At 39.6% G+C, this 27,773-nt stretch overlaps 1 protein-coding gene across 3 annotated transcripts in view; it reads left to right on the top strand.

The window, feature by feature from the left end:
* Positions 1-9,781: 9,781 nt before the first annotated feature.
* STXBP6 (syntaxin binding protein 6) overlaps positions 9,782-27,773 on the top strand; it is a gene marked incomplete at both ends in the record, with an annotated part of 79,537 nt that continues 61,545 nt past the window's right edge. For all 3 annotated transcript variants that reach the window (XM_080619972.1, XM_080619971.1, XM_080619970.1), the window contains one exon: positions 9,782-9,935. In XM_080619972.1, coding sequence (XP_080476098.1) covers positions 9,782-9,935 — 154 coding nt within the window. The remainder of the gene's footprint in view (positions 9,936-27,773) is intronic.

Below are 27,773 nucleotides of genomic sequence, written 5' to 3'. Positions count from 1 at the left end.
TGGACTGCAAGGGATGGAGCATTTACCACTTCCTTGGGCAACCTGTTCCAGTGCCTCACCACCCTCTCAGTAAAGAATTTCTTCCTCCTATTTAACCTGAACTTCCCCTGTGTAAGTTCAAACCCATTACCCTTCGTCCTGTTGCTGCAGTTGCTGATGAAGGGTCTTTCTCCGGCATCCTTGTACACCCCCTTCAGATACTGGAAGGCTGCTATCATGTTTCCACGCAGCCTTCTCTTCTCCAGTCTGAACAGCCCCAACTTTCTCAGCCTGTCTTCATACGGGAGGTGCTCCAGTCCCCTGATCATCCTCGTGGCCCTCCTCTGGACTTGCTCCAACAGTTCCATGTCCTTTTTATGTTGAGGACACCAGAACTGCGCACAATACTCCAAGTGAGGTCTCACGAGAGCAGAGTAGAGGGCCAGGATCACCTCCTTCGACCTGCTGGTCACACACCTTTTGATGCAGCCCGGGATACAGTTGGCTTTCTGGGCTGTGAGTGCACACTTGCCGGCTCGTTCATTTTCACATCAACCAACACCTCCAAGTCCTTCTCTGCAGAGCTGCTCTGAATCTCTTCTCTGCCCAATCTGGAGCTGACACTGGGATTGCTCCGACCCAGGTGTAGGACCTTGCAGTTGGCATGGTTAAGCTTCATAAGGTTGCGTCAGTCCACCTCACAAGTGTGTCGAGGTCCCTCTGGATGGCATTCCTTCCCTCCAGTGTATCAGCCGAACTGCACAGCTTGGTGTCATTGGCAAACTTGCTGAGGGTGCGCTCAATCCCACTGTCCATGTCACCGACAAAGATGTTGAACAGGATCGGTCCTAACACCCGACCCCTCAGGGACACCACTCTTTACCCATCTCCCGTTTGACATTGGACTGTTGACTGCAGCTCTCTGCATGCGGCCATCCAGTCAATTTTTTTATCCACCAAGTGGTCCATCCATCGGGACAGTGTTGAATGCTTTGCACAAGTCCAGGTAGATGATGTCAACTGCTCTGCCCCATCCATTGTTTCTGTAGCCGCATCGTAGAAGGTCACCAAATCAGTGAGAGAATATTTGCCTGTAGTGAAGACATGTTGGCTGTCACCAACCACCTCACTGGTTTTACCTTTATTAATACCATATTGATCTATAAGGGATTTTAATCTAAAACTTGCTGGTTTGTCCAGATTTATAAATCTGATGAAAACTTTCACATCCTTGAGAAGTCACTATTTAGTCCCTGACAGGAGTGCAGAGGGAAAAGTGGTGTGTTTTTTTTAAGTGTAAAAAGAAGAATATCTCATTCCCAACAGGCTACCACTTGACAAGATGATTTCTGCCCACCATCTCCATGTTTAATGGAAAATTTATAGTTGTTAAAGTTGCTAAATTAGAGTACTTCTACCACTGATCACTGATTGCAAATCACTGTGAAATCATCAAGGGAGAGGAAAAAGCCACTAGTTTCCCTTCTAACTTTCCCCAGATTTCTGTGAGACAAAACAACAAGCCATTCATTTAAAAAAAGAAAAAAACAAAAGTATTCAAACATACACAGTCTTTTTGCAGTGGTTCCCCTGCCCCAAATTCTGTCAGGAGTGTGGAGCTAAGCAATCAAGCATAGTGGGGAATGAAAGCCACAAATAGCGTAGAATTCCTGAGATGATCATGTCCGTTGAACAAAACACTGCAGCAGACTCATTTGGTTTTGGTTTTGGGTTGTTGTGTTTTTGTTTTGTTTTGTTTTGTTTTGTTTTGTTTGTTAGTTTGTAATTTCTTTAGTGTGCAGGACTCTGCAGTTTTTTCAAGATTTACTGGGCTCACCTGTTTTGGAATGGGTGATACTTACAGCAGTTGGAGGATTCCAGGGAAGAAGCATGCAGGGTGTCAGAAATGTATTCAGCTTGTGTTACTTGCCAGAATGAAAACTTTATTTAGTTAACTGCTAGAAAGTATCAGGACACTGCCAACAGGTGGTTTACTACTTCTAAACAGTTCTTGTTTTTCTCTCAAGTAAAATGTTGGTGTAGTACTTTACAGAGGTCTGTCAGCCCTGACAAAGATTCTGATATCCCCAGAACCTGATCTGTTCCATTAGAATAAGAATTATGCTTTTTGCTAGTAAGTGATTTTGCTCGCATATTTGGAGTGATTATAAAAAATATTTATGCTAACCAGAGAAAGTTGATTCACCTTGGATGGATGAAATTGAATGAATAGAAAGCTTTAATCCTTTGATATTATGTCTTATCTTATTGTATTACTCTGCTTTTGTACTCTTCCCCAGCATTAAAGTAATATAAAGGAACATCATAATAAAGGGTTTACCCCCTCCCTTTTTTTTTTTTTTTTTTTTAACCTAGGTGTGGTTGTTGCAGGTTACATTTCAGAAAATTGAAAATCTTCAGCCTGAGAGACCTAAATTCATTCCATCCTTCTCTTTTGCAATATTCGGTTGAATAGATGACTGTAGTGTGCAGAAATTTGCAGTCTGTACCACTGAGGAGGAATGGAAATAGAACTGTGTGGATTTGGAAAACATGATTTACGAGCATACTGAAGCATACTAGTTGGAGTAAGCCAGTGGCAAGTATACTGTGAGCTAGCTGTTAGCTGAAATAGTTGGCGGTTATTGTTGTGTTTTTATTTTGTTTTCTCTTTAAAATACCTTCACCTAATACTGTAGCAATATCCTATCTGTCTGCCAACCTGTACACTGAATTATAAATATATTTAACATCTGTTTTTTCTGCGGTCAGTGCTTAGTACTTGCAGAATTTGTCTTAACTGAACATCTGTGATTTTATTTGCTAATAAGGCAAAATCAGGCTCCTGTGAGATGTCTTGCTGGAGTAGCTACAGTGACTTGGTCTGTTCTAGTTATGCAGTGCTAATATTGCAGTATATACAACATAATATTTTTATATATTCATCAAGTTCTGATTTAGCCCAGAAATCACACAGCACTCTAACAGAGCCTAACTTCCAACCTGCATTTTAGCTATGCCTCTGTTTAACCACCAGAATGATGAAGTCAGTATACCAAGAAATCTGCTCCTATCTTGAGACACGTTTATTCTTATCAAGAAACCCCCAATGAACTCCCTTGTTTTATCACTTTTTTATTCAATTTGCTGCTTTGTTGCAGTTTTTGATTTTGAGAGATTTTGTCTAAATTGGCTCTGTGCCGTGTCTTCAATGAACCAATCTCTCTAGTTGATGAAAGCTTCTGACATCTTGGGTTCTGTCTTTAAACCACATTTTCACTATCCTTGTAAGCTGATACTGATGGTATATTGCTGCCCAAGGCAGCCCTAGTTTTACCCCAGCTTTCCTTCCCATGTGCTGATGCACAGTTGTGTGCTGAGCTGAGTCAGGGAGCTGAGACACATGACTAAGAAGCATTGTCCAGGTGTCCCTTGAATTCTGACAGGCTTGGTGCCGTGACCACTTCCCTTGGGAGTCTATTCTAGTGACCCATCAAGTAGTTCTTCCAGTTGACTCTGATGCCATAAATGGAGTTGTGAGTCTGGATTTGAGGGTTGCATTTCAAAAAAAGAAATAGGCTAATGGGAAAGAGTCTGGAGAGGTGCAGTGTCTGGAGCAAGAAATCGGAGGAATGGCATAAGAAACTGAAATATTTCAGCCTGAAAACAAACTTCTAAGGGCAGATGAAATAACTGGTCTCAATATCTAAGCATATCTAAAAGGTCATAACAGTTAAGCTGACCTCTTAAGACAATAATTTTCCATGTTGAGAAGTTAGAGAAGGATGACAAAATGTACTTCGATCATCTTGTTATTTTCAAGCCTTTTAAGGATTTTTATCTTGTCTATTTTAGAGTAAGATTGATCTACTGGTTTAATCCTTGTTTGCAGAGCTAATTAAACTTGCTGTTATTTCTTTAAGATAGCATTAAGCTTAATAAGCTTATTCTAAACAAACTTTAGAAATCATTCTGTTCTAATATTTGTTCTTCAAGGATCTATTAATTTGCCTTGGTTTAGCAATGATTTTGTGCTTCCTCGAAGTTGTACTGGCTATTTGTTTGAGACTACAACAAATACAGAATTGTGATGAACAATACTGATCGAATATGTAGCCTCAACACTTCCAGCAAGTAAAAACCAGACAATTATCACAATAGCAGGAACTATTGTGATACGGCGTTTTAATATTGGTGTCTTGCAATGGTTTCCTAAGGTATATGTCCTCTGTCAAGATGATAGCTTTATTAAAGCAGAATTGAGTGCTTGCTAGAGCTGTCAGTGCTGCCCAGCAGTAGTTGGTTACTCAGATGATTTCACACTGCCGGCACCATTTCAGTCCTGCAAGCGCATCCCTGTTTGTGACTAAACTAAAGATTCTTGAAAGCAGCAAGACCCAACATACTGAACATTTTATTTATTTATTTATTTTACATTACTTGCCCTTTTCTTGTTTTTTACTTCATTTCTCCTTGCTAATTTACTGCTACTTAAATTCTGCATGCTGAGGATTGGTTCCCCACTTCCTTCTGCATACTAATACTTCAACAAAGATTCTGTCAGTCTCTTTTTTTCTGCTTGCATAGTCCCATAAAACATCTGGATATAAAAGATAAGTCAGCTGCTTGCTGACTGGCTGGCTGCCCAGAAACAGTCTGAGATTCTGGCTGACCACGAAGCAGTCCAATGTTTTTTGTTATTGAGCATGTGAGATCTGTGAAGGCAGCATAAGTATCTTGGGTTATTCAATTGTATTTGTTTCAGAGACACTTAACAGAGGAGTGGACTGCTGTTCCTAGGAGGAGCTTTTTAATTATAGAAATACCATGGAGAAGAATTGCAGTAGAGAAAGATTTGAAGGGATGCAAATGGGGCAGTGCATTGCAGGCACTAATTCAAATCCACACAGGAATCTTCCTCTCAGGCATTTCTGTTGGGTTTGGAGGCAGAGTGTAAATGCTGATGTTCTCTTCCATAACACTGTGATGGCTGGAGCAAAAAACCATAGGAGGAAAATGGAATGTTCTTTGTTCAGCCAAAAGCATCATTACAATTATTTGAGTGGAATTAGATGCATGGAACGAGGAAAGCGTGTAACGCAGGAAATGCGGGCTCTTTTTTAAAGACTCATACCTTTACTGAAACATTTAACTTCACCCTGCCTCAGAGGGGTAAATGTTGTGGACAGTAGTGCACTGTCTCGTTGTGCTCATATATCCTCCAATAAATGCCTTAAAGAAGAAACTTTTAGTGTTTCAGCTTGGGGAAATGTGTTTTCATTCCAATGTGTGAGTCCACATGGGCCATGAATGGAAACTGCTAAGAGTCTGAATTCATACTGGAGCATGTGCCAAGAACAAACATTACAGCGTAAAGAAATATGTGTGTACTACACGGAGTCGTGCATGTACAGCCAGCATCGTTCTTATCAGAAGAGGTGTTTTTAGTGAAGAATGGGGAAAATTGAGGCTTATTCGTGTTCTTTGAACAAGACTTTCATATGGGGTTTTTTGTGTTTGGGTTTTGTTTTGTTTTTCTATGGATTTTTTTTTTTCGCTTACTACAAAACAAAGGTCTTTTGCATAGATCCACCAGTAAAGATGGAGAAGGTTGCTTATTTAAGTCCAGCTGCTGACTTTTTGATCTATGAAAAACAATTTAATCCAAACTTTACTGCCAGCTCAATCTCAGAGGTCTGTTTGCACACAGGCACAGTTACTTGTTTTCTTTTTTAAGTAAACTGGCTTTTGTGTTTTGTGCTAGTGTCAGTTTCCATATTAGATTGAGCAATCATGTCAAGTACACTGCATTAGATTAATTGCTTAATTCTGGCATCTGAGGCTGTTGTAAGCCAAGTATTGGGAACACACAGATCACAGCCTCTGAGGCAGTGAGTGCACACTTTAGTTGGAGGTTTCACCTACAATGTTTGGTGTGTGTTGCATCTCTGTGTACAACTTTTGGTGGGTGTATATAAAACCAGATGAATCACAAAGCAAATAGCAGCATGGAGCAATAAATTGCAAGATTTGATTGGTTTATGTCATGTCTTATGTGTCTCTACTGAAATAGGAGTTCTAATCTGTCTTGAGGTGCTGCATTGAACTGGGCTTTATTTCCAGTCAGATCCGTATACTGATTGTGCATAGAAGCTTTTGCATTAAGAGATAGAGATGTGTATATACATAGGTACATTAATTAAATCTCCTAGGTTTTCCATTTATTTGGGGTTATTGCATATGCAGCAGTCATTCTTGTTTCATGCTGTAAACTGCAGCGCACGTATGAAGCAAAGAGATTTGAGAAATCTATGAAACAGGATTTGGAGATTTTCTCTTGTTTGGCTTTCCTCCTGTTCAGCATTCTTATCAAATGCAGCTATATACAATGAGACCTATTGATTGTGATATCTGTAAAGTAAATCTTGAAGTACCATATGAAAGTTTTTAAGCTATAAACCAGTATCATTTCCTGCTACAAACAACTGTAGGTAAGGAAAATGGGCATCTTCTCTTAATCCAGGAAGCCTGGAGGAAGAGGAGTAAGGTGTGGTATAATGAATGTGGAAACCACCTTTTCTGAGTAACTAGCAGGTAAATTTATTCTTTTGATCTTGTTTTTGTATTGATGTAATTGTCGGTAAAGGATAAGTAACTTACATGGCAAGTGTTATGAAATCACATCTTTTCAGGAGCTCTGCCTTGTTTCTTCCTTAGAAATGGGTGTGGGTTTTTCTTTTGATGGCAACATTTTTTTAAATGCAGTTGATTTTTGTAAAGGTGTGTGTAAAATGACTTCATGCCAGAACTTGTCAGAATTTGGATCCCTGTGTATTGGTTAACTGAGGTATACTATTACAGATTATTTTGGCAACAGATTCTGTTTGCATTGCAAAACAGTAGATGTTGAATTTGATTTGGACTGTTTTGCTCTCTCACGCCTCCACGAATGCAGCTCTTTTTTTTTTTTTTTTTTTTTTTTTAAGAAAAGGGAATATCATAAATAGGTGCCAACAAAACATGGAGACTGAAAAAAATTATTTTGCTGGTAGTACGCAAACTAAAAATGATGAATTCATGGCTCTCTTGGCTTCAAAATCTGATTTGACTGAAATTTATCTGTTTTCTGGTAGTTATTTTGTGGCAAATACCAAATTTCTGGCTTCAGTATTGAGACCTGAAGATGATCTTATTCTAAGAAAGCTAAAGATGTCAAGAAGATCTGTGGTCATGAAAGTCTAAATAATCATAGAATCATAGAATAGTTAGGGTTGGAAAGGACTTTAAGATCATCTAGTTCCAACCATCCTGCCATGGGCAGGGACACCTCACACTAAACCATGCCACCCAAGGCCTCATCCAACCTGGCCTTGAACACCGCCAAGGATGGAGCATTCACAACCTCCCTGGGCAACCCATTCCAGTGCCTCACCACCCTCTCAGTAAAGAATTTCTTCCTTATATCCAATCTAAACTTCCCCTGTTTAAGTTTGAACCCGTTACCCTTTGTCCTCTCACTACAGTCCCTAATGAAGAGTGCCTCCTCAGCATCCTTACAGGCCCCCCTTCAGATACTGGAAGGCTGCTATGAGGTGTCCATGCAGCCTTCTCTTCTCCAGGCTGAACAGCCCCAACTTTCTCAGCCTGTCTTCATACGGGAGGTGCTCCAGTCCCCTGATCATCCTCATGGCCCTCCTCTGGACTTGTTCCAACAGTGCCATCTCCTTTTTATGTTAAGGACACCAGAACTGTACACAATACTCCAAGTGAGGTCTCACGAGAGCAGAGTAGAGGGGCAAGATCACATCCTTCAGCCTGCTGGTCACGCTCCTCTTGATGCAGCCCAGGATAGAGTTGGCTGCGAGCGCACACTGCCGGCTCATGTTCGTTTTCTTATCGAACACCACCCCCAAGTCCTTCTCTGCAGGGCTGCTCTGAATCTCTTCTTTGCCCAACCTGTAGCTGTGTGTGGGCTTGCTCCGACCCAGGTGTAGGACCTTGCAGTTGGCATGGTTAAACTGCATAAGGTTGGCATCAGCCCACCTCACAAGTGTGTTAAGGTCCCTCTGGATGGCATCCCTTCCCTCCGGCGTATCAACCGAACCACACAGCTTGGGTCATCAGCAAACTTGCTGAGGGTGCGCTCAATCCCACTGTCCATGTCAGCGACAAAGATGTTAAACAAGACCGGTCCCAACGCTGATCCCTGAGGGACCGCCACTCCTTACTGGTCTCCAGCCAGACATTGAGCCATTGACCACAACTCTTTGTGTGTGGCCATCCAGCCAGTTCTTTATCCACCAAGTGGTCCACCTATCAAATTGATGTCTCTCCAATTTAGAGACAAGGATGTCGTGTGGGACAGTGTCGAAGACTTTGCACAAGTCCAGGGAGATGACATCAGCTGCTCTACTCCTGTCCATCAGTTCCGTAGCCCCATCATAGAAGGCCACCAAATTGGTCAGGCAGGATTTCCCCTTAGTGAAGCCATGCTGGCTGTCACCAACCACTTCCTTGTTTTTCATGTGCCTTAGCATGCCTTCCAGGAGAATCTGCTCCAAAATTTTGCCAAGCACAGAGGTGAGACTGACTGGTCTGTAATTCCCTGGGTCATCCATTTTCCCTTTCTTGAAAATGGGGGTTATATTTCCCTTTTTCCAGTCGTTGGGAACTTCACCTGACTGCCATGATTTTTCAAATAATGGAAATATAATAATAATATGGAATGTAATAATATGGAAATATAATGTATGTGGCTTGAAGTCATTATATTTGAACAATTAAAAGGGACATTTTGCAGTCTGTATCAGTGAGATAGTGTATTTATTCTTAGATTTAACTGCAGAACTAATTGGAGATACAGCTGTGGTACTGTCTACATGAAGAGCATGTTAATGTCTCCTCTGTAACTGAGCTCTCTCCTTTAGGTAGGCTCCTCCATATGTGGTCAGATTGACCTTTCTTTTGCTAGACGTGCCTGAACAAGCAGCTTTCCTCCTTCTCCCTGCCTGTTCTGTACATTTATTTCTTTTTTTTTTCCTCTCCAGATGTCTCTCCAAAGTAGACTGTGTTTTCTTTTGAAATGCGTTGAGGAACTGACCAGGGCCAAATTTACTTAGCAGAAAAGCAGAGGTGTAGTTTTGTCTGTGTTAACCCCTCTAGTTTCTCTGATGCCTTTCCATAGGTAATTGCCCAGTTAGTAATTACAGAGGAGTTGAAGGCATGGATCATAAAGCTGTGAGAGGTGCAGGAGCTGCTTAATCAAGTTCTATCACCAGTAGCAGTGTTGCTGCAGGAACAGTCTTATGAGTCTGAAGCTTCTTGTATCTTCTGTGAATGTGACTTGTCTGCCAGCACAACCACGGTTTTCCTTTCCTATGCCCTTGTAGTCCATTCCCTGTGTCAGGCAGATGAGTTTCCCTCCAGTTACCAGAGAGGGAATTAATGAAGCTTTTATGCACCATGAAGTTACAGGGTGTCTCTGAGATGATTTTGCGTCATACTGAGGTGCTAGTGTGGACAGCTTCTGCCCAAAATAAATTAAGCTAGCTCAAAAGAATTTAAGCAGTGTGGAGAACAACTTCAGTGAAGACTCTTGGATACTTCAGAAATTCTGCCTCTAAATGCATGAAGTTATCTTCTAAATTCTTTGAACAATAATAGTAAAAATCTTTATTTGAAGGTCAGAGCTGTTAATGGCTGTGAGAATGAGCTGGACTTTAACATAACTTGGAAGTTTCTAATATTTTTAAATATGTTTTTGTTTTTAGAGTGCATCAGTCTGCTGTATCTGTGATCTACAATGAATGCCAAATCTGCAATCAGCAAAGAAATTTTTGCCCCCCATGATGAAAGGATGCTGGGAGCTGTCCAAGTAAAAAGAAGAACAAAAAAAAAGATTCCTTTCCTAGCTACTGGGGGTCAGGGTGAATATTTAACATACATCTGCCTGTCAGGTAAGATTAATGATTTTGATATGGAATTGCCTGTTCAGGTTTACCTTTGATTAACTGATTAGATGTTATCTGTGGCCATAAGGAGCTGGGTGACTCAAATCTTAATAATGTAACCAGAGAATTGTGGTGCTTATATCATTAATCTTGAGAAGCCATGCAATCAATATTTATACCATATAATAAATTGAACAGGTGGTTTCATTGTTAAGAAAACCCTACGTTTTATCTCACAACATAGCTGCGAAGTTACAAACAAATAGCACATTTGGTAACAGTCTTTGCTTATTAAGGTTAAGATCTTTCTTGGAGGGATGAACTTGACATTGTATTTCACTTTAATGTGCTGAACTTTTTGTTTGGAGCAAATATGTTTTCCTCTTCACGTTTGCCTCTGTTACCAGCTTATTGGCTAGTTAAATACACAACTTTCACCCAGAATATTTTCAGTTCATTGAACAGAAAAGTGGTGCTGTGCATCAGTCTCCTGACTTTAAAAGGGGTGAAGATGGGAATATTTGGATTGAAGAAGAAAGGGATGTATGCAGACATGTTTTGTGAGACATCATAGGGAACAGGAAAAAATTACCTTTTTGCTGCTGGTATGTTCAGATGAAATTGAGCATCTCCAAGGTCAACCCAGCACTTGTGAGAGTCTGGATTTCAGGAACAGGGTAGGTGGCAGCTGTATGATAGTTTGCTTCATATTTTTACCCTTTCTGATAAAAATAATAGTCCAATTAATATGTTTTTAAGTGTATAAATTAAACCGATTAATTTGGTAACTTGTGGTTAACTATGGTATATATGTTTTTGGCAACTTTTTTTTTTTATATACTTTGAATACTTTGTTTGTTGTAGCGAAATTCACTGTAATTTAAGATTACATCTCAGTACATTTGGAAAGCAGTTTGTGATCCTCATTTCCCTGTAGTTTATTCCTTTGTTCAAACTTAGAGTGGAATTCAGGTGCCAGGAGGTAGGCATTCAGTGAAGTTTTAGGTTTCCAGCCCTTCCTCCAGGTAGCTTTCAAGAAAGGCAGAAATCCCTTGCTCTGTCTGCCAGCTGAGTGTGTGTATCTGGTATCCTGCGGTGATTTAGTCACTTAGTTTTTTAGGCATATCACTTGTTCCTTTGAGTGTGTGTATCTACTGGAAGTACAACTAGTGGCCAGAAGAAGAAGTGCTCTATGAATCTCAGAAGATTGCAGTTATTTTTGGTCTAAATGGAAGATAAGGTTTCATGGAATCTTTACCTTTTTTTTGTCTTCACTGAAAACTATGTTAAAACTTACAAAACATAGGAAGTAAACCTTAGACACTCTACGATTATAAAACACGACACACCTGCACACAAAATGTGCATCAGTTGAATGTTACCTAGCGAAATGTTATTTGTATGCATATGTGCAAATGCTCATGTTAAAATAGAAGCTGCAAAGTAATTGCGTGCACGTGCTGAGGTGAGATGAAATGGAAGATTTCATTTCTAGCGGAGTGTTCTGCTTGTCAGTCTCCCCATAGACAGAGCTTCAAGGAAAATTTTAAAAATTGATTCACCTAGACTGTTTCCTAAACTTGTGGTTGGGATACTCTTCAGATGTAAAGATTGCAGGTTTCTGTCTTCCCAGGTTGCAGAGGAAACTGAGTCTGGGTCTCCCATCTTTTAAAGAAATGTTCAAATTAGTAACCTTTTGAAGCAAAGCTCAACTCTTCTTCCTTTGGCAGTCAGTTGTGGTTTTTTTGGTCATCTTAATTTGTGGATCAACTCTTTTCTAGGGCCATTCAGTCAGTTTTGGAATACCCCAGGTGTTTGGTACCCATCTTCGTGAGGAAAGGTTAAGAGGTGTGATCTGTGCCTATAATTCTCTGTAGGCTAGCTCTATTCAATAGGTGGATTTTGGTTTTTAATTGCCATTCTGGGGAACCTAGCCCTCCTTCAGGTCCCCCACCCACATGTTGACATGTAGCAGCCAACATGGATTTGAAGAGACTGAATTATCTTAGATGCACCTAATGTCTTTCTTCAACAGGATAACATATTATGCGTAAGGAAGAAACAACAGATGCCCTGACTTCAGCAGAGTTTCTCACTGATGACAAGGAGAAGCATTCAGGATCTAAATGAAACTGCTGCATGGCGGGCACCAAAAAGCTGCAAATTGTGCTGGGAGAGACCTCTTGCATGGCTTACTATTAGTGGGGTTTTGCAGTGATCTGAGACCAGTTGGTTTATATATGTTTATAGTTTATATTATGGAACATACAGTATGATCTGGTAATTTCAATAGACAAGTGACTAGGAAGGGAACTGTCTGTGTGTTTGAGGGCAATATTAGGGTTCCAAATAACATGATCAGAAAGATGATGAAATTTGCTAGGGTCAAGTGCAAAAGTTATTTTGTCAAGAATAATCAATAGCACAAAACTAATGTTTAAGGAACAACTGTTTCTGCCACTGTGGTTAAAGGAAATTGTGACAACGATAAACTGTGGGGTTTTTGCTGTTCTTGACAGCTGTGAAACAATAATGGTTTTAGTTGCAGCAAGAAGTTGTGTTACAAATGAAGAGAAAGCTTTCCTCTAGTAAGGGTAAGTTAGAGTGGGGATAACAGTTTAGCCGTGTCCCCAAGTGGTCTAAGTTGAACTGTATCTTGGGAATAATAGAATATACTTGATAACTTTCCACCTTTCTGTGATTTGGTACAGTGAATGAGATACAGCTGTAGCTAGCTCTGGATTTATTTTCCATTTCAAGCAACATATGCGTTAAGGCTGAGTGTTGCAACATCTACCTTGGCAACATCTTTGTCAGCTTTTTACTCTTGTCCCATTTTTCCCAGGTTTACTGTTGTCGTGGTTTAAGCCCAGGCCGTAAATCAGAACCACGCAGTCTACTTCCCCCCCACCTTTCTTCCCTCCGCTTCTGGAGGGACGGGGAGGAGAATCAAAAGAATGCAACTCCCACGGGTTGAGATAAGAACAGTTTAATAACTAAGGTATAATACAAATCACTACTGCTACCACTAATAGTAATAATGATAAAGGAAATAACAAGCAAGAGAATACAACCGCTCACCAACCGGTACCTCGCCCCCACCCCGCAGCATTCTAGCCCTTCCGGGAACTCTCAGTTCTACCTCCTGGGCATGACGTGCTGTGGTATGGAATACTTCTTTGGCTAGTTTGGGTCAGGTGTCCTGTCCCTGCTTCCTCCCGGCTTCCCCTCCTCCCTGGCAGAGCATGAGACTCACAAAGTCCTTGGTCAGTCTAAACATCGGTGTTATCAGCTCTGTTCCCAGGCTGAAAGTCAAAAACACAGTGCTGCAGCAGCTACTAAGAAGAAGAAAAAATTACTGCTGCTGCTGAACCCAGGACAACTGTGTATTAGGTGAACATGGTGATTGGAGTATCTTTGTGTTCTTAGTTTCCTTGGACTAACTCATTTTTGCCTTTTTTAAAAGGAATTTGTTAATTTACTGTTTAGAACTGGATTTGTCAGTTGAAAGAATATACATAGAACCTGACTTGTCATGGGACTTGTAAACATTTTGGGAATATATATTATCCTGCCTAGCTGTGTCATTCAAGATATGGTACAGAAAATGAACCACCAGCCATTGTGATAGCTACTTTTACTTACTGCTTAGTTTGTAACTGACAGATTGCATGAATTGTTATAATCAGAGTTAAATGTTTTCCTTACTGTGTTGCATTGGAAATACATTATGTCGTAATTGTCATCTGTATTTTTGTAAGCATGGATAGAGATGCTGAGCAGGGAGAATGCCCTTAGGCCTCAGAGATAAGATAACTAAGCATTAAAATCATAAGATGTTGAACAGAGCAAGATGGGTGAGTAAGGGAGGTTCTTCCTCAAAGTTTGTTTGAAGTATGTACTGGATATTTTGGTTTGACAGTACTAAATGCTGAATTGGTTAGAAGGAAATAACGCACTAATACTCCTAAAAGGTGTACCTAAAGCCTGTCATCAGAAACTGGATACAGGGTGAGGTGAGAAAGCTGTAGCAAGGCTGCTTGCCAGACTGGTGGAAACCAAGCACCTGCGTTACTTGCAACGTTCTAGCCTGCTGTAGTGGTAGGGCTGACCAAGTTAGACTGGTAGCAGAGCCAAGAGAGATCTTGTGGGACTTAGTTGAAGAACAGCAAGAAAGGAATAGACAGATGGGAAGCACAGAGGTGGGGTAGCTGTAGGCAGAACAGAGAAGATGAAAACTGGGATTTTTTTTTTTTTTTTTTTCTTAAATGTAGAAGAGGATTCAACACAGAGAAAAGACAAGAAATTCAGAGCTGAAAGTGGATATTTATCACCTCCTCCACACTAGCAGACCTAGTGACAGTTACTGGATCAGATCTAAGTTTTAACTTTGTCACCATTGTCTTATATAATTGAAACATAATTGTTTAAAATAGTTCTTAGCCTTATTTAGAATTCTGAATTAAGTATAAAATACTTAAAAGATCAGTTCACAGAAATACAGGACATCGGCTTTCTCTCCTGCTTGCTTGTGCACAGTCCTGTGTGTATTTCTTTTGACACTATCATTATGGCGTTTTTTTTAAATAACTTCTAATATTTTAAAAGTGTTTTAATCTGTTGTAGTGGGTTGGTAGTGTTCCAGTTTGTACATATGGATGTGGCATTGACCTTTCAGGACTAAAAATCTATTGCAGTTCAAGTGAACAGAAGGAACCAGATGGTTTCTTTTGAACCTGTATTCCTGTGTGTTGTAACACTCTCAGCTTAGCTGTACTGCTCTTTTTAGCCCTGCTGAAAAGATTGGAATTTAACTTTAAAGCTAAAGTTCCTTAAAACTGGGAGTGCAACTTTTTCCCCCTGTGATTAGGACTTTAATAGGGTTATTTCTTTGCCATCTCCAGATTAAATTAACATATTGTCAGTTCAGGGCCTTTTTTGGATGGCTTTTATGCAAAAGTAGAATCTATCAAGAATGGTGCTAGAAAAGCCAAATAATATGCAATTAAATAATAAGAAATAATATACAAAAATAAGATGTACATGCAGAGGGAGAGTGTATTGGGCTTTTCTTCCTCCTTTGAAATTTAACCTTATTGCCCATGTCACAGAGGTTTTCCAAAGGTAGGCTTAGAAAGCACTTTGCAGTTACCACAGTAGGTGGATCATTTTTATTCAATTTTCATACAGTAATTGATTTACCCCAGAAGTAAGTAAGTATACGCAAGTGTTGTCAGCCTTTATGTCCTATTTTGTATATGTTTTTTCCTGTTTCTGTATTTATTTTTTTTGTTTTGTTTTGTTTTGTTTGTGTTTTTAGGTCAGAAAATATGGAAAACAGTTCTCTGGGTGGGTACAGTGCACTGTCTGTGTAATACTTAATTGATAATTGGCACTTGTAGAAGACATCTGAATACTCAATTTTAGCCCTTACTGTCAGAGGAGCTGGGAGGAATTCCCTGACACATACACTATATTTACTTCTCCCTTTGAAATAGCAACCTAAAGAACAATCAAAAGCTTTTGATTAAAACTTAAGAAGTTATTTACGTTTTATTAAATTATTTTAAAAACAAGGAAATAGGAGTTTATGTATGCAGAGGAATAGTACTGTCATTAGCAGTGAACTAAGGCCCATTAAAACCTTGATGTTTTCTGTTTTAAGAGAAACAAAAAATCCAAGTCTGGGAGGTGTTTTAAACCTCATCTACCCTACCATGAGCCTCTAACCATGCATGCGTGTTGCTCTGGGTTAGCTGGGGAGTTTGTGTTGTTCTAAACAGCAGTAATAACATAAATTTCATGCCACATTTCATGGGGAAAATGCAAATCCTTCCCCCCACTCTCTACCCATAAGCCAGAACAGTATACAAACTGAACAAGCTTCCCTTCCTTACAGTTTCTCCAAAGATAAAATTCATAACTATCACTGGCTCGTCTTGGTAATGGCTTCTTTAAGGTGAAGGTTTAATCACTCATGTACCTGTAGGGCAAATGAATATCAAGCTCCTCTTGCTGTGTGCTCAATGACCTGTATTCACTGATCTGAACTCATCATTAAGTTGAATAAATGAGAGTACTTACATTTTCTGAATTGTTGGTTAACATGGGTACATTGATGCAGCGTACTGCATGTATCTAAATAAATATCTATTAAATGTATACACATGTATAAAATTTCCATCTACTCTTAGCTGCTAGCCTCAGGGCCTGTAGAAAGTGTGGAAGCAGTTGTTTCCGGTAGTGCTGGTTGATTTTAACTTGCTGTGCTGAGGCATACTTCATGTTGTGGCTTGAAAGACTGACAGCACAGGCAAGGGTAATGCTTGCCTCAAAAACAGCTTCCCTGTTGTATCACAGCTGAGTGAATCTGCCATGATGTTGATGTTTTGGGTGCTCATATTAAACTGTCAAAATATTGCCTTCATCTGCTCATAGTAAGATATTTTGATACTAAATGCAATTCTTAACCAAGCCTCTTTCTCCTTCTTTATCAGAATGTTTTGTCTTTGAAATGTATTTCTGATATTTTAACTTCATAGTTCTCAAAGGTGTTTTAGAAGTCAAAATATCACTTGCTCTTAATGATAATAAATGCCAAATTCTATTCTATAAAAGGAATTAAAAATCTGAGTTAGTGTCGTGGTTTAAGCCCAGGCCGTAAATCAGAATCACGCAGTCTACTTCCCCCCCACACACACCTTTCTTCCCTCCGCTTCTGGAGGGACGGGGAGGAGAATCGAAAGAATGCAACTCCCATGGGTTGAGATAAGAACAGTTTAATAACTAAGGTATAACACAAATCACTACTGCTGCCACCAATAGTAATAATGATAGAGGAAATAACAAGCAAAGAGAATACAACCGCTCACCGACCGGTACCTCGCCCCCACCCCGCAGTGATCCAGCCCTTCCGGGAACTCTCAGTTCTACATCCTGGGCATGACGTGCTGTGGTATGGAATACCTCTTTGGCTAGCTTGGGTCAGGTGTCCTGTCCCTGCTTCCTCCTGGCTTCTCCTCCTCCCTGGCAGAGCATGAGACTCACAAACTCCTTGGTCAGGCTAAACATTCTGACCAGCAACTGAAAACATCAGCTTTATCAGTATTATTCCCAGGCCAAAAGTCAAAACACAGCACTGCACCAGTAGAAAAAATGACTGCTACTGCTAAACCAGGACAGTTAGAAAAGCTGGTGGCTTTTGGGTGGGAGCCAGATTTACCTTCTGTTCTTCATTATTGATCTTTTTCTATTTATTGAAATAAAAGAGGGGAAATAATGAACTTCTTTGGAACATAGCTTACATTTATTGATTATATTCAGAATAATACCCTTAACATATGTTGATTTTCTGATCCTTGACTCTGGAGCTGTGCAACTTAATGTAACCAGTCTTTTTTTTTTCCACAGGATTTTTGTGTAGGAGGGAATCTTGTTACAGCAAAACTACAGAATTGCGTATTTGAAAGCATCTAGTCAAAGATTAGTGCGGTTTTCTTTTTTCTTAAAGCGCAAAAGGGGAATGTATGTGTGCTCCCGTGTGTCCTCCCAACATATTACTTGATCTAGTTTGCATGCTGGAAATATTTTCTAAATTACAAGCTGAGAGTGTGCAGTTATGTGGCTGCTGTTCAGGTTTTGTTTGTTTGTTTGTTTTTCCCCTCCCCTCAAAATGGAATTGTAGCGGATTGATAACACTTAATAGTTAACTATTGGGTGTCACTTTTAGTATTGTAAAATGATACGTTCATCAGGGAACTTGTGATACTAATGTTGCATTTGGTTTTATTCAGAATTGAGCTTTTGAAATTGCATTTACCTCCACATCAAGCACATAGGGACTCCTTAGAAAGATTTCCAAAATCCCAAATTAGATTATCTTGGAAAAATAAGAAAGGAAAAAACATGAGAAACAAAACCATAGGAGATTTGATGGGGAAAAGTAAGGTGTTGGATCTGTTTGTTTAGTCAGGTGCAATTTTGCAGTACTTAAAAGGGGCAAGTTAACTATTGATAAGTCATTATGCCTAAAACAGGTCAGTTGCAGGCTGCATGTTGGAAAATGTGTACTGGAAGCTGCACGTTGCCCCCTTTATCATAAAGGAAGCTTGATGAGGTTATTCTTAGATGGAATTTGTAGTCATTTTCATGGTGGTATCAAAAAATTGCTGTGAAGGCTTACTCAAAGTAGTTTAGGTTGCAGAATCCCTTTCCCGTCTCCATGTTCAGAGGAGGATGATGGCTCTGTAGTGCTTTATCCATTTGTTGCTGGGTAGGTTTGTATTCCTCAAGAGCTGGCAGCTGCTTCCTTCAGTGAGTACAGCATATTTCACTGCAGTGTTTTGCCCGGAATATGGCAGATGCTTGCATCAAATTTAATGCCAGGTTAAAATGTTTGAATGTCATGCTGGCTTTGGAAGCAGTTTGTTCATTCTTTGTCCAAGCAAGGCTTTTGGCAGGGCTTGATGCTATCTCATATGTGATAAAAATGCAGGGCTAGGTGTATGGATATACTAAACAGTACTGTGTAGTAACTGTTCCTTCAAGTTGAAGTACAGCAACCATGCACCTAATTGCTAGCTTTGGTGGAAACCATTCTGGTTGTACTGTAGCAGTTAAAACTGGCTTGTTTTGCTTTGTGGTAGGATTAATTTTGATCCATTTTCTCAGTTTTCATGGTGCTGGAGAGTGGCGTTTATGTAATTCCCTGACTCACTGCGTTATGGATAGGTGAACTTGAATCATACTGGGCAGAAAACATCTGGATTTTTACCTTGCTGCTGCACTTCAGAAAGGATTTCTGTCAATTGCTATGTATCTCTGCTCTTAGTAATCGGATCAACTTGTGAAGAAAACCAGAAGTGTGCTCTCTGCCTGACCAGTGGTTGGTGTATTACAGACTCTAAACATCAGATTAAAATCTTATCTTTTTATAGCACACTAAGCTGTAGGAGTCAAATCCTGTAAGTTTTCATCATACTTCTGACCTTTGGAATCTGTAATATCAAATCATTTGCAGTGTGGAGAAGCATGTAAGAAGTACTTAATAAAGGAATTGCTAAGCTGATTAAAATATTACTTCAAGCTTCCCTATCATTAGGTAGGTTTTATTGTTACCATGACAAAGAAAAAGGTGAGTAATGCAGTCCCAAACTCTAGGTATTTTCTGTTTGTGACTTTAGTCTGTAAATAATCTTTTTTAAGTAAGTTAAATGGAAAAAGAACAGATCAGAACTGATGCCTGATCTTTTGCTGTGATTTGCCTATAACCTCCAGTTTATCCAAATTGCTGCCACTGGAGCTCACATACCGATCAAGTAACATGCCACCTATAAAATACAGTAGGAAGTTCTGTCTGATTTTTTACCTCACTGGTATAGTATCTGGACAGTTTTAACTGTAGCAATAAAAACAAGCTCATGGTCTCATGCATTCATGTGTATATATACTGCCACAAACAATTGTTCTGCATTTACAGCAGGCAGTGTTTTTTCCTCCAGACTACTTGCATTAAGACTTTTATGTAACTTGGTTTTTATACTCTGTTTATGCATATCCTAACAAGAAGGAAAAAACATATGAAGGGTGGGGAGGCTGAGAGAATATAAACTATGCAAGTTTTGTTGGCCTTATATCAGGGAGGCGCCTACCCATTTGTCCAAGTTAAAACAATCTCTAGTAACTGTTTAGCTGGAACAACTTCATAGAGAAAGTCTGGCACACCCTGACAGCTGCTCTTCTGCCGTGTTCATTAGAGCTCAGCAGCACACAGTGACATTCAGTAACTGATGGAGTTGAAACCATACTACAGCTCAAACTCTCAAACATCAGTATTTTGAGGAAAATTTAATTTAGGTGGAATTTCTAGGAGGTGGTTCTGTGGTAGGTATATAATATTGTGGAACGTGTGCATTGGACAGTGAAATTTCTTAGGCAGATTTATCCCCTAAATCTAGATGGCTATTGGAAAATTGCTTTAAGCATCTAAGTGTCCTTCCCTATTGTCATCTCAGATGTCGTCAGAGGACAGGCTCAGCTGGAAGGGAAGCTGCAACATAAACTTCTTGCTGGATGAAATAACTAGTAAATGCTTTTTGTGGATAGTATGATATCAGTCCCTGCTGTGTTAGTTTTCTTAGATCTCTGCCTTTTGTCACTCTTCGTGGAACACAGTAGTACTGGCAAGAGCAGTTTTCTGTGACTGGATCAATGACTTGGAAGAGAGACTTGGACTTTAGAACTGTTAAAAGAATATTCTCTTCTAGCAAGAGAGCATTTGCACAGAGCATTTAAAACATTTACACAAAGTATGTTTTCTCTTGAGGTGAAAATTGAAAGCTTAAATAAACAAAGCTTTCAACCTCCAGTCATTGTGCTTGTTCACCTGCATTAATGACAGATTCCCAAAGAAATCTCAAGTGTTCAAGTGTCTGGAATATCTGAAGTTGTCTAAAATACTATCTGATAAAGTTTTTGGCAGCTGAAATTTGTTAGATTTACTTGAAAACAACAAGAGGTAGGTAGAGAACTTTTTTTTAAAGTTCTGGAATAATTTGTGTTCTGTTTATTTTTTGTATTCAGATGTCATGTTTTCTTAAATTTAGCCCACAAATACAGCATACAAATACACACAAACCATCCTTCAGCTGTACCATGTAAGGGAGTGCTGATTGTTCACCCAGTGTTCAATCTGTAATGGAAGATGGTTGGGAAGCAAAAGAACAAACATCATTCTCAACTGTGGAGAACTTAAAAATGGAAGAGATTTAGAGATGCTTTGAAAGTTGTATCATTTTTAACCGAAGGCAAGGTTGGTTTGTTTTCTAGCTAGAAACTGATGTAGCATAATAAAACATTTTTGTGTTAATGTCAGATAACTTTTTTTTTTTTTTCCTGTCCAGGAGAAAGGGTCAGGAAGGAAAGAGCAGAATGGAAAGAATCAGTATGTGTAATTACAGAAGTTAATAGAACTACAGACTGCCCTTGACTCTGATGTATTGGAACATGATGTTGCCATCTTGCAAGATAGGTCTTTTAATCCATATTGAGATACTGTGAGGACTAAAGCACATCATTAACTTCCAGTACTAGTGGGGGTTTTGTGATCCAGGTGGGGAGAAACACCATAGATCATCTGGTCCAACCTTTACCCTTTAAATAATATATTCAAAAATAGTGGGGCAGTGGTGTCAGGCAGGTTTCATTAATTCATTCAGGCAGAATTATTCAGAGCAGCGATCTAAACAGTAGAATTATTGTCAAGAATTGTATTAGATAGGTCTTTGGACTGATACCTAACTAATCTAAGGTGTACTTTTGCTTTGGACTCAAAATTTAGTGAAGTGGATAAAATCTCCTGGAAGTTACTTTCTGCAGCTCTACTTTTCCTCTTGCAAGCATTTGCCAGTAACCTATGGTTTCAGTCTGTTTCAGATTACTCTTGGTCACGTTCTTAATAGGTTTCATAAAGACTGTTCTCACCTCTCTGCTTACTGTGGACCTGTTCAAAACAGAGATTCTTTCCATTTGCTCTTTTCTCTCTTAAAAATACCTACATGATTTAGAGGGATCTACTTGATTCCATGATGTCTTTCGCCTCTGCATGTATGCCTTGAAATGCTGGAAAAAATGCTTGGAATGCATTTTTTTCTTTTTTCTTTTACTTTTCCTGTTGTGGCCAGCTTCTTTAAGTCTTCTTATTTGTGGAAGTTTTACTTTGTCAAGGTTTCTATTTATTACTTTTAATAATCTCCTTATGGCTAATTAATTTGATTTGTTCTGCAACTATTGGTTATTGCTTCTTGCTATATCAACTGTTTTCTGTCAGCTGATTGTGATTCTGTCAGGCTACAACACCTTCTTGGAGAAATTTCAGTCACTAAACACTGTTACTTCACTTCAAGTTAATTCTTGTTTTAATTTTGCGTACTTCCTTCCTGAATGTGAATATTCACTAGTAACAAGCCATTGTCAGCTTGCCGGTATTTCTGCTTAATTCAGTTTCCAGCTGTCCAGCTCTACGCAAGAATCTACCCTTTTAACAAATAAACCATAACGCTCTTCTTCCTTTGTCAGCCAGTGCTTATGACAACCTCTTCCATTCCTAATTCAGACTAGTAATGTTGCTGATTGCCTATTAACCTCATGTGATTATCCCATCCCTCTCTACCTTCTTGCTGTTTTTGAGCAGTCCATTCTCAGACTTTTCCATCTTGCAGTCAAGCTCTTCAATTCCCAATACCTCAAAAAATATGTAGGACCGTATTTTTGTTTTGTTTTGCTTTTCTCTTTGCCTTTTTTTCTAGAATCCTGCTGCAGCTGTAAACCCAGGCTTCCGCTATGCTATTTCTGTGAAAATTTGATATGCTATCACTTGGCTGCGTTCCCTGCTCAGGAGAAATCATTTAGAGTGCAGAGATTCCTATTTGTTATTCTCCCCCACGCTCTGCTTACAGCCCCATTGGATGTTTGCTGTTTCTGATGGGTTTTGTGAACTCCATGTTTTGTTAACGAGTGTCTGTTGGGAGATCAAAAGGTATCATTTAGCTGATTTGTGTAATATTTGATCAAAGCAGTTCTAGCACTTGCTTATCAGCTGCGTACAGGGGTCACATAGCAGAAGGGCAGAGAAAGTGATCATGAAATATTATTTGGGGATTTTTTTGGCCACAGAGCCAGGTTTTAAAACCACTTGGAAAATTAAGAAGTGCACAGAATAGCAAAGAAATAGAAATGAGTATTAAAGCAGCCTTGTAGGTCTGTATTTTTGGCTGTGAATAAATGGTCATCAGGACAGGTTTGTGGGGATGGATCATTAGAAACAGCTATGTTGCATTCCCTGAAGTGTTTGGGATTCAGCTCTAAACTTCTGCTATACCTAGTTGTGCCCTGGCTTACTTTTCACCTGTTACTGCTTTTTGGCTTCACAGTTGCTCATGCTGCATTTTCTTTTGCATATTCATCTCAACAGAAAGAGAATTTACAGCTTCTTCCTGTCTTCTTACACAGAGATCTCCATAAATACTATAATATATGCATATAAAAAGTAGGATATTGCATTCTCCACATGTTGAGGCTTCTAGAAGGGAGGAATACAACACATCCATCCTCATGTTTTAAAATTAGCTTTAGGCCTAGCTCCTCAATTTGTAGCGAATTGTCTCACAGCATTTCTTGCAAAAGAGTGTGGATAAAAATTGAATAATATGGTGACATAATCTTTTTCATAAAATGCTTTATCTCTGCTAATGTGACATGTTAATAACACAGTTTGTCAAACATTTGTATGTATATAGAAAATAGAATAAAAGAAATGCAAATTCTTTGGGCCTTAAAGTGCTGTCTAAGCAGACAGCTTCTCTTTAATCATAACAGGAATGCATCAATTTGAGGGCTGATTCAATTTTTATTTCTTTTTTCTAAGTATACAAATGGTTTTTAAAGGGTGGGGTTTGTTTCATTTTGAGCATAATACAAATATTCCAAGAACTGTATGGAATTGATATTCAATAAATTATGGAAACTTAATATAATATAAGCACATGCAACTTTGTCAGGCTGTGTCTTGACTATGTGCTTTATCCGTCAAAGCAATGTGACTCAGACTACGCATAGAATTTCCTAGAATAGGAGTAACTTGACTGACATGCCCTTTATTTTAAGATGTTATTTTTACTGAACCAGTAGTTTCATAATCTAGTTATCGATATTCTTGAAACAGAGGCAGTTACCACCAAGTTGCTAAGTCACTATAAGCTTGTATAAGGGGTAAGTAGTACTGTAAAGAAAAGGGGTAGACTGCCCACTTTTTAGTTTAATACCAGAAACGTTAGAATTCTTGTCTAACTTTTCGGGTTCATTTTTTGACACTGGTGTGTGGCTGCACCACGTTAGTTTTATCTTGCAGGATAGCGAGTACCAAAAGATATGTTAGAGGAACCCCTGAATCATAATGTAGCTGATTACAGAATGATTTTTCCACGAGGAATGCTGTTTCCTTGTTACCTGAAACTTTTGCTAGTGAGGTTTTTTTGGGCTTTTTTTTTTTTTTTTTATGCAAATGGAAACAGAATCTTTGAGATTCAGGTGACAGGGAGTCTCAGGGGACAACTGGTGCTGTAGTGTGCAAGCTGTTCACTGCAGTGTGCAGCCTTCATCATGAAAAGTTGGCAGCTGTGCAACTGCTCTCCTCACATCCACTGTGGGGCCAGATTTTTAAATGCAGTGTCATCAGCCACAGGAGGGTGAGGCTCAGAACCTCTGGGCATGTTTTCATAGATTTTGTATTTTAGGTAATGATATTTGTAGTCATTTTATTGAAACATGAATCTGTTGCAGTAAAATAGTATTTCAATAAAATAATAATCAAAAGGAATAGCAGGTGTAAATTAAAACTCACCACAAACAAAATAATTTACTGGAAATGATGATGGATGCAGAACGTCACAAATGTGATTAAGCAATACATCAAGATAATGTTTTTGGATATTTCAAATACTGTGAGGGTCTGCAGGTTTTTCGTCGCCACTGTAATATGGTATGAAAAAAACAAACAACAGAAGTAATTAATTAGAATCAGAATTACCAGGTTGGAAGGGACCTCCAAGATCATCGAGTCCAACCCATACCCTACACCTCGACTAAACCATGTCACCAAGTGCCACATCCAATCTCTTTTTAAACACATCCAGGGATGGTGACTCCACCACCACCCTGGGCAGACCGTTCCAATATTTTATTATTCTTCCTGTGAAAAATTTCTTCCTAATATCCAACCTGTACCTTCCTTGGCGCAGTTTGAGACTGTGTCCTCTTGTTCTATCAGTTGCTGCCTGGTGAAAGAGACCAACCCCCACCTGTCTACAACCTCCTTTCAGGAAGTTGTAGAGAGTGATAAGGTCACCTCTGAGTCTCCTTTTCTCCAGGCTAAACAACTCCAACTCTCTCAATCGCTCCTCGTAGGGCTTGTGGTCCAAGCCCCTCACCAGCCTCGTTGCCCTCCTTTGGACACGCTCAATCATTTCCACGTCCTTCTTAAACTGAGGAGCCCAGACCTGGACACAGTACTCAAGGTGCGGCCTCACCAGTGCTGAGTACAGCGGAAGAATAACCTCCCTGTTTCTGCTGGCCACACCATTCCTAATGCAGGCTAGGATGCCATTGGCCTTCTTGGCCACCAGGGCACACTGCTGGCTTATATTCAGCTGACCATCCACCAATACCCCCAGATCCCTTTCTGCCTGGACACTATCCAGCCACACTGTCCCCAGCTTATAACATTGCAAAGGGTTTTTATGGCCAAAATGTAGGACTCGGCACTTAGACTTATTAAATTTCATCTTATTGGATTCTGCCCATCTATCCAACCTATCCAGGTCTCTCTGCAGAGCCCTCCTTCCTTCCAAAAGATCGACACAAGCTCCCAGCTTAGTGTCATCTGCAAACTTACTGATGAAGGACTCAATACCCTCATCCATGTCATCAATAAAAATATTGAACAACACCGGTCCCAGCACAGACCCCTGAGGGACACCACTGGTGACAGGTTGCCAGCTGGATGCAACACCGTTCACCATCACCCTCTGGGCCCAGCCATCCAGCCAGTTACTGACCCAGCAAAGAGTGCTCCTGTCCAAGCTGTGAGCTGCTAGCTTTTCCAAGAGTATGTTATGGGGGACAGTATCAAAAGCCTTGCTGCAATCCAAATAGACAACATCCACAGCCCTTCCCACATCCACCAGGCGGGTCACCTGATCATAAAAGGAAATCAGGTTGGTCAAGCATGACCTACCTGTCATAAACCCATGCTGGCTGGGTCTAATACCCTGGCCATTTCTTAAGTGCTGCTTAATAGCACTCGGTGTGAACTTTTCCATTAACTTTCCCGGCACTGAGGTCAGACTAACTGGCCTGTAATTACTTGCAATCCCTTTGGTACTGTCCATAATGAATTAAAAAATCAGACCAAGGCAGGTAAAACTAAACTTAGTGTATCAATGCATGTAAACTGTGTGTTGTTATGGTCTAGAATCTGGAAGGGATCATAATATTTGAGTAATAATATGTGTATTATCCCTTTCTACCTGTGCATCTTTGGGATTATTTTGTTGCTCAGAAATGCAGAGAATGCTCTAAAATGACTTGGTTATCTTCCCCCTATCATTTGTGTTGTACCAGTATGTGCTCAATGTACAGTTGATAACAGTGTTGATAACTTACAGAGAATTTAATATTTTCTTTTAGGTTCAGTGTGTCAGTTGGTTGTAATGCACTGTCCAACCAAGTTGGTGAGGTGTCAGGAACCATAACCCAGGCAAGGGAGGAATGAAGTGGGTCAAGCGGGGGGAGGAACGATAGAGAAAAGGCTTAGTTTTGTGTGAAGCTTTCTGACAGTACAGCTAATCTATAAAATTAGGCAGATACTACCATATCGTGTTCAACCAAGTCTTACTTTATTTTATAGCTGATACACTGTTTATTCAGAATCTTGTTACACATTGGTTAGGAGTCTCTTATGCCTGACCTGCTGTTGAATTGTTTTTGAGCTTGGTTATTAGTGTTCCACTCGGAGTGATAATCACGTACTTGTTAGGTGAGTTTGTTTGGGGTGGTGTTTTGTTGGGTTTATTTATTTATTTATTTTTATTTTTTATTTATTTTTTTTTTTCTAGGTAAGACATTTATATTTATTGTTCTAGGAAACTTTGTCTTAATCATACAACCGTTTTGATGTACTCCTGGAGAACGGAAGTTTACATTTTCCCAGCAGAAATTCCTAGTCCCAAGAGTACTGAACCACTGCAGCACCTGAATAATTGGGTTGTTCAGTGTACTGTGACATACGTCTGGAAGGCTTTCCTTTCAGAGGTGTTTATGCTGTAAGGTCCTGCTGTTTCAATTCCTATTTGACTATAACTTCAGAACTGTTTACTTGCAATTCTAGGTTATATATAAACACTAAAAAGCCCCCAGACCTCAAGCCCTAAATCCTGGTAGCCAGAACCTCCATCTGTGATAACAGTATTATATTTGTGGTCCTTTAATGTTAAATCATTCATCAGCAAGATCTCTTACATAATCTGTAACCTCAGTCTACAGATTAGCATTGTTTATCATAATGCCGTAATAAAACTTAATAATTTCCTACTTGTGCGTTGCTGCATTTTTTTAACTCTGCAGGGTGTTCCACACCCTTGGCTGTGTCTTGTCTTAGTTATGGATTCCACAGAATCCCTGCTGGTAGCATCTGGTTAGGTTTTCAAGATGCATCTGCTTCTTATGTTATTAAATCATTTTCATTACATATTCTATATAGAAGGAAAAATACAGTTAGGTTAAATAACAATGACAAGATGACTTAGTGCAGTTTGGGGCTATACAGCTGCAGTTTGTGTGGTATTGTGCAGTATGTTGTGTTGGGTCTTAAAGTTCAACATCATTAATATACCAAGCATTCACTATGAATTTGCTGTATAATTTTTAAAATTAAACTTAAGGATGAGCTTCATGGGATGGTATAATGAATTAGTAAAAGGCTGGGATTACTATTAGTATACTGATTTGTATACTACATTGGCAAAAGGAAACTCCCCTCCCCAACTGCTACCTGTAATACCATGCATTTTCTAATCTCTTGAGATATGACCCTTTCTGAGAACTCTTCAGCATGAAAGTTGGTCTGCACTGCATATGTGGAAGGCCATGGAATTACGGGAACTCTAAGGAGATACTGAGGTGGTTGATTTTAGTCCAGCAGCTACAACCAAGGGGAGGGGGGGAAGTCAGCCAGCCGAGTATCTGGTTTTGTTCCAGGTACTTGAACTAGCTGATGTCATTTCAAGCCAT

The sequence above is a fragment of the Psittacula echo genome (assembly GCF_963264785.1).
Source record: "Psittacula echo genome assembly, chromosome: 5".
NCBI classification, from domain to species: domain Eukaryota; kingdom Metazoa; phylum Chordata; class Aves; order Psittaciformes; family Psittacidae; genus Psittacula; species Psittacula echo.
This window is presented reverse-complemented; position numbering and strand designations above follow the sequence as displayed.